General features: G+C 42.0%; 1 protein-coding gene across 1 annotated transcript; it reads left to right on the top strand.

Annotated features, from left to right (window-relative positions):
- Positions 1-1,756: 1,756 nt before the first annotated feature.
- LOC136446239 (uncharacterized) lies at positions 1,757-7,773 on the top strand. The gene is made up of 7 exons (XM_066444579.1): positions 1,757-1,876; positions 3,560-3,727; positions 4,211-4,270; positions 4,557-4,744; positions 5,006-5,153; positions 5,744-5,816; positions 6,597-7,773. Exons 2-7 carry the CDS (start codon positions 3,563-3,565, stop codon positions 6,767-6,769), a joined length of 807 nt encoding a protein of 268 aa, XP_066300676.1. The 5' UTR covers positions 1,757-1,876; positions 3,560-3,562; the 3' UTR covers positions 6,770-7,773.
- The last annotated feature ends 355 nt before the right edge of the window (positions 7,774-8,128 follow it).

The raw sequence follows: 8,128 nt of genomic DNA, 5'->3' as shown, positions 1-8,128 counted from the left end.
TGGAGAGTACACTGTACCAAAACTGCACCACTGCTAGGTGCGGAAAAGTCACATGTACATGTCTTTCAAAATGTGTATGATATGGAATAAAGATTGATTCTATTCATATATATTGACTGTACCATTTCATCATCACTTTCAACTTACAACACTCCAATATCGAACCTTTGTGGTCCATATAATATCAACATACTCATATTTTTTCATGACCAGTTATAACATATACATTTGTATCAGCACACTCTACACATATACTAAATGATTTTTAACCCCATCTAGACTGGACTCATTCGCCCCATCATAACTCCCAAATGGTATGGTGCATGATCAAATTTGCAGGGGGTGATAAGCACGTATATATCAATCACTCTCCATAATAAGCTTTGATTATTTGGCAAAGATAATGTGTTCGTGGAACTCTAGTTTATGTATTTTTTTGGTCTGGTTCTAATAGCATTTATTCCAACAGTTAGAAAATACAGCGGTTACATTTTCAAAAGCAAAAGAGAAGTTCATTTATTCCTGTTATTTTTGGCTCTCCAATTGACTTTTAAAAGGTAATAACAGACGAACAATACTACTTTTGCTGCTTATTCTAAATGATGACGAGAGGATGACTCGATGCTGACAGTGCTTGTAACATTAATTTTCCTGACAAAGATCCTGCCAATAATTTTGCACGGGTCACATTCTGCTGACTAGTCACGTGGACCGGATGCAAAACCATAGAATGTGTCATAGCCACACGAATGCATGTAGAATTAAAAATGCTACCGTGGTCCATTTAGTCAATTTTGCTGTAACGTTACCTCATAATATCCATCTTCAGCAAATAAACCTGCTGAAATTTCCTACTGTAGCTTTTGTTGTTTTTGTTGTGAATGTAGGAGTCTGAGATTGTATACTATTTTTTGGATGTATCCTTTATTCTGGTCGTAGCCAGCATTATCTGTGCGGTAACATATGGTCTAGTTCCTAGTACTGTAAATACAGAAATGTTCGCGGTGGTTTTATGTTCGCAGTTTTCGCCGCGAACGTAAAAGCACCGCGATTTTCCCCCCTCCTACCCCTTGTCTACTATGTAGAGCCCATGTTTTATATTAGTATTAGGAGTCCTGTTAGTGTCATTATATGTATACTTTACCACGAATTTATGAATATGCCTGTACTTAGCCCGATAGGGTATGAATGTACAATAAAAGTTGTCGATTACAATTGTTTCGAACGTGAACTTAAAACGTTAACGTTATATAACCACCGCGAACACTCCATTTTCTCTCTACCGCCAAATTAGCCTATTCTCCAAGCAGAGGTTTTGGTCGGCTGGCTGGGGTAGTAGCGGCCGGGGGGGTTGGGGGGGTTAACATCACCTCCCGTAACCATCGCCTCCCGTAATGTTAAAAAACCCCGGCCACTACTACCCCAGCCAGCCGACCAAAACCTCTGCTTGGAGAATAAAATTAGCCCAGTTCCAGGGGGAGTTGCCAGGGGCTTCATGAACATGTCATTCGAGTTAATATGTTGCTGTAATGAAGCTTATTTATGTCAACCGATCAGCACACATTCACCTAACGTTATATGCATTCGTAATTCCATTTATTCATTCCGGACACGTACAAACTAACCCCGGTTGAAACGGAATGCCAACTCCTGGAGGTTACAAGAGGGCACTCTGTGTTGGACAGATGGACCCCATCCAAAATCAGGCCTACTCTCCCACCGGAAATGACGTCGGCTTCCAGTTGAAACAATAACAACCCCCTTCAGAGGCCAACGTGTTGCAGCTGACAGATCTCGTCGTCACACTGCTATCTTCAAGTCTCTCGTTTGTTTACGGCCTCTTAACGTTGAACCCGCTCGGAACAATCGATTACTGGTGAGTGGTACGTATGTTATAGAATGACATTTAATATGTATCACTAAATGACTGTCGTCGGATCTAAGACAATGACATGTACTAGTTCAGAGATGGGTCAGAGATGCGAGTGCTCGCAGATTCTCGTAGGGGCCGTGGTGGGGGTTTCGTTTCAGAGCCAGTAGTATTAACGTGTTGACAGCCACTGGATGAGTATGGCGAGTATTAACGTAGCGTTACTGGTAGAAGAGTTTGGCGAAGATTGTGTGTATGATTTGCCAGGAGAGTGAGCCCATGGCCAGGCAGCGGAGCTTGGGTAGCGGCCGGAAGCTAAATAGGATGGATTCCAGGCTACGGTCATGGGGGACACGTAGTTCACGTACGCCGTACTTAATGTATTCCCTTCGTCTTTCAGCCAAGTGAGACATACGGCCATGGCTTTCTCATAATATATCCTGTAGGGTGGTTGCTAGGCCAGGGTTTCCAAGAAGCCAGCTCAGACTAGGTCATTGGCACAGTTTTCCTGCCTGAGATTCGTGGCTTGATTTTAGTTTTGTACGTATATCTGTGCTATTCCGCCTATTTTGGACGCGCGAAATTATAGAACACTACACTGCTGGACCGGGAATGTTCAATGCCGTTTAATCAGCCATCGATTTGTGGTTCATAACATGGGGTTTTGACTTTTCAATGGCGAACGGTGAAAGTGGGGGTGGGGGAGGTTTACCAGCAGTCTCTGTGAAAATGGAGGCATCTCGGAGTGTTCGGAATAGATGCGTCTTTGAAAAAAAACTGAACAAAAGTTTTGGCCAGTAGAAACCAAGGAGGTTAAAATAAGACATCAGACATCCTTGGTAGGTAGAAACCGAGCTCTACAAGCAAAGAGCGGTTCGCAGGTTTGACAGACTGGACCCTGATCGCCATTGTCTTCAGAATCTTGATCTTTCTTATGATTCGACTTTGATTATAGATCTAGACTTGTTATGATTTTTTGTGTGCTTGTTGTATTGAAAGCAGGTCGTACGATATCAGAGCGGCCCTGGACTTGGTTAAACCTTAGTCGTACTGGGCATCGTGCTATAAATTTGTCAAAAAGTGTGTGTTTTTTTTATACAGGTAAGGACTAGGGGTGGGTACCGGTACATAAAATTCAGGTCCGGTCCAGGTCCAGGTCCAGCGGGTCAGGTCCAGGTCCGGACCTGTACCTGTACCTGATTATAGTACTGTCGCAGTACATCATATTTCGGAGAGCAGGACACACGTAAAAGTCTCCAAACGTCATGTCTGGAACGATATAATTTCTTAGGTTTGCACTTTGTCTCAAAATTATAACTATACTCTCCTCGCCGTCTGTTTACTCATCCTTTAAGTGTTTCTAGATGATTCACAGCTATCGTCTTCGAAAACGACTCGTTAAATCTGCTGTTTTGTATTTTCTTAGACCAGCTATGTGGCCGCCTGCTGGTAGCCTGGTACTATGAATTTTCTAATCGGTCCATAGGCCGGTCCACTGATTTTTTACGGACCGGTTTTTTTGGACCGGTCCATTAAGAAATACCGGTTTTGTACCGGTACACGGTACCGGTACCCACCCCTAGTAAGGACCATTTCGTCCAAACCCAAAAGTGGGCCGTGTCTGACCCTGGTCACTATATATTGCTGTTACAGGCTTGTAATTTGTTTCTTTGATTGTTTATCGCTCAGCAGATGGCGGCGTACGAACCCAGAGCGGTCCGCGGGCTGGGCTGGACCCTGGTCGCCCTGGGCTCCCTCAGCGTCCTGCTAGGTGTCGCTGCCGACATCAGCTTCGGCGCCCGTGGCTTAGGAACCTTGGGACACTACGTCAGCGCGCCTGTCTGGAGCGGACTGCTGGTAGGTTTGGATTTTTCTCCAAGCACAGGCTTCGTTCGGGGAGGATAGAGTAATGGCAGCGATTTGGACATCTAGGGGGAGAGAGACACCGCCACTGCGACCCCCCCCCCCCCCCCCCCCCAACCTCTCCACTTACCTTTAACCTTAACCTTGACCTTTCAACTCTATCCTTCCGAAAAACTTGAGCAGCTTGAAAACCTTAGGAACTTTCATCAATACTTCGGTCTAGATCCGGCTGTTGACAATTTTTGCTCTCTCTAACCTTTAACCGTAACCTTGACCTTTCAAATCCACCCCCCCTCAAGAAAACATTGGAACATTTCCCCAATGTTCGATCTCTAGAGCGGACTGTTGACCTTTAACCTTAAACTTTAACCTTAAACTCAAACTGTCATCACTCGTCAATTAAAACAGAGTTTGTTTTCATCACCCTTCCATGAATCACTGTCGACTATCTTGTCTAATTTTGAATTGTCTTTACAGGTCCTCACGACAGGCATTCTGGGTATTTACAGCGCAAAGAAACCAACAAATAAGTGCCTGGTAAGTAAGTAAAGCAACTTAGAATAACATCACTCCCTATGTGTATGTGTATGCATATGTCTAATGTGTGTGTGCGCGTGTGCGTCTTTGTATGTGTTTATGTTTGTGTATAAAAGAGGGCGAGAGAGGGAAAGAGTAATATATGCGTTATTCGTTTAATTCGAGGTATTTTTCTTTGCTTTCGCTTCTTTAACAACATATTGTCCTTCTGAAAAAAAGTTCCGGTGTAGATAAGACACTTCAAGCCCTCTTTCCCAACTGATTTTCTTCCACTTAACCTTTACAGATCGTGGCGTTCATGGTGGTGGGCATATTTGTGATCCTGGCGTGTATATGCTGCATCGCTTTAGCAGCGTTAGGGATCGTGCTGAACCACTACGTGCATAACTGTCGACAGTACGACTGGACCGCCTACTACGCCGCTCAGGAGCGTCACGAGGAAAACCCTTCTGACTATGAAGACCCTTCTGTGTGGTACTTTGAATTTTTATACAATCAAATCCGTGTTTTTTTGTTGCGAAACCCAAAGAAAAGAATACATACACAGTGATGTCGTGCTCAAGCTTAACGCTCATATTAGAAGCACCACTCATGAAAATACAATGAATGATCATCATTATGAATGCCGTGAACGTTATACAGCGATTTACCAACCCGATGAACCTTAGGCTGTGTTAAATTTGTTAACATAATGATTAAACCATTTAATATTTACGGTTGAAAATTTCCCGCCAGGCACTTCAAGACCTACGACTGCCGACCGGCCGCCATCGGTCTTCACGCCGTCAACATCCTCTTAGCTGTGGTGGAGCTCATCCTGGGGTTCGTGGTCTCCATCTTGAGCTGCTGCGGACTGTGCACCATGCGACGTGGGGCGGGACAGGTCGGTACTGCAGATAAGACATCAATGAATGATATCCAACGTTAGAACTTTTGGTGATGTATTTTATACACGGCGACTTCAAAATTATTCGCAGATCCGTTATAGTCACTGAACAAAAAAAAAATTACACTCACCGAATTTTTGACCTTACTCAGACAACGACTGTCACCCACTGCTTCGTTCACGTGACTTTTCTGAAACGTGATCAGTTAAATGCCTGGAAGGCTACCACTTGTGCATATTGGCTGCAAACACAGAACATGTAGTTGATGTATACACTATGATAGTTTTATGAAGCTCTTTGAAACGCCTTTAATGACAATAACAACAGACGTTTATTTTGCATAATCATGCCAAACTGGGACAGAATGCATTATTTTAGATAGTAAGAAAACTATGCTATGCTTTAGCCGGATATATGTCTTTGTATTATGCTATGCTTTTTCGATATTCAAAACACCTTTTATATCAGGTTCCCGCTTACAAGTGTTTTCCCTGTCGTTTTTTAATGAACAACAAGGGAAAAACGAGACATAGAACTATAGAAAGATTGTAATGTTTATTTATTTGTTCGTTTTTTTTTACTACAGACAGTTATCTACGCGGCAGGTCCAGTCCCGGATGGAGCGCAGGGAAACGTTGTGATCATGCAGGGAACTCCGGGTTTGTAACCGGCAGTGTTATACGTATTTTTTTTATGTACTTTACCTACGGATTAAGATAATATATATCCGTGAATCGTTTCATCAGCTTGGTGAGTCACTGAATAAAATACTCTATGTTCACATCAAAGTGTTTTATTCAACCGTTGTTTTTGAGACCGTCTGTCACCTTCCTCGAGACAATTCTGCACTGCAGGTAGGTGTCGCTGCTTACAGATGCGTCCTCAAAAGCAGAGTATTTATATATATACAGAGATTCTTATACGTAGTGTATGATATACATCAATGTTGTCAAGCACCAATAACCCTTGAACATGAAGTAGATTTGGGCCTAAAGAGGTGAAAATTGCCTTGGGATCTTTGTTGCAGATGTTTTGATTTCTACTTCTACATTTAGTCTCTTTATTGATCTTGATTGCTTCAAATCTAGATTTACATTGTCTTGTCACTTTCAGATTGACATATACATCTAACGCCCTTCGCAAATGAGATTGCATTATCTAAGATACAAATTTGTAGTGTACACTATGTCTCCTACGCATTTTGATCACCATGCTTTAAATGAATTATGTAGTTCCTGTTCTCTATAAATAGACTAGTGTTGTATAGTACTATTCAGCAATATGCCATACATTGCATCCGTTACAAATTTGTTGTGGAATAGAGTTTGATTTTGTATCGAAACTGGAAAATTTGTTGCATTCAGATCTTTTTGCGTTTCTATTTTCTCCCTAAAACTTCACAACTCAAAGTGGTTTCTTTTACTACCTTGCAACTCCAGGTGTCCAGGGGAACCAACCGCAGATGTTCGTCGCCCAGAATCCGGGTGTTGCAGGTGCACCAGTCCAGATGTATTATGCGGCCCAAGCGCCACCTGTCTATCAGGTGGATCCAAGTGTAGCACCAGGTGCTCACGAAGAGAAGAAAGGTCCAATACCTGCCGATTCCGTGTGAAAAATAAAGATGGCGACTATCCCGTCCGGATGACGTCATGAAGTACCAGGATGTAGAAAGATGGCGGCGCCCTAGGTTGTTGCATGAGGAAATCTTATATCGAATGCGTACAAACGACGTTATAACGGACTGAATTTGAGGATCCAAATTTCTAACATTGCTGTTAAGAATATAAGGCTATATTTTCATGGCACCTGCAATCAACTGACATATGTCCGAGATTGCCATATTTGAAATGTTGCAATTTATCTATTTATAAATAATAGAAGAAAGACAGGACGGATCCTATATGCACGTACAGATGTCTTCTATTTTTTACTAATAAAAATATATTGACTCCTATACCATTGGCAAAGCGGCAAGGGAACAGGATGTTAAATAAGCATTGATAAAAGTTCATATATCAAGCGTATACTTCACCTACTAATAAGATTATGTATGAGAGTATGCCATAAAGAAGTACACCTCGCGAATTAGTTTTGTTTGTGTTTTTTGTACATGGCCATGTGTGACTTAAGGGACAAATCATTTATGATATAGTAAACTCTAAGCAGATCTCTAACCACATCTGGGGAATTATTGAAAAGGAAAGGGAAAACACTCCGCATGAATACGTCATTCAGTGACTCGGTGTACAAAGGTGACGGCAATGTTCTCCTGCCTGTTTGTGAGAGGAGTATAGGAGGCTATCTACATCAAGGCACACCAACCTTCTCTTTACCGAACTTTGACCCAGTGCTCACAGAAATCTTATACAATAGCTTTTGTTGTTTTTTTTTGCTGGTTTTTATTGTATCTTTGTGAATTTAGGTGTTTATTATTGCTTGACGCATCCTTTATTCTAGTCGTTCCCATCATTATTTGTGCGGTGACAAATGCCCTAGTTTCTAGAATTCTACTTATCCTGTTCCAGATGGAGCTGCTATAGGGTCTGACAATTCGATTAAGTCTCTAATTTCAATAGATGATATCATATGACGATTGAAGTGTTTTTTCTATGGCAACCACTCGTATTATCTTTATTCGTATTATCTTTATTGAAGTGGTTTATTAGATACATAACACACTAAAATGTGCATAGTCGTACATTTCGCTCCAGGGCTAAATTGCAGTGTACAATGCACATACTTAGATAATCTGGGAGGATTGAAACTTAACGCGCTATTTACAAATAAAAGTCATTGCCTGGCATCCCTACAAAGCGTTCAGGACCTTAAGATCCCTTAAAGCAGTATGGCACTGAAGTCACCGTGTCAGTTTTCATGAATCGAGGTGTACGACATATAAACTGACTGTACGAGTTTCTAACGGCTCCCAACCATGTTACTCGCCTTTGCGTGGGTGTACCCAATCTAGTGA

Source organism: Branchiostoma lanceolatum, chromosome 12, assembly GCF_035083965.1.
Source record: "Branchiostoma lanceolatum isolate klBraLanc5 chromosome 12, klBraLanc5.hap2, whole genome shotgun sequence".
NCBI classification, from domain to species: Eukaryota; Metazoa; Chordata; class Leptocardii; order Amphioxiformes; family Branchiostomatidae; genus Branchiostoma; species Branchiostoma lanceolatum.
This window is presented reverse-complemented; position numbering and strand designations above follow the sequence as displayed.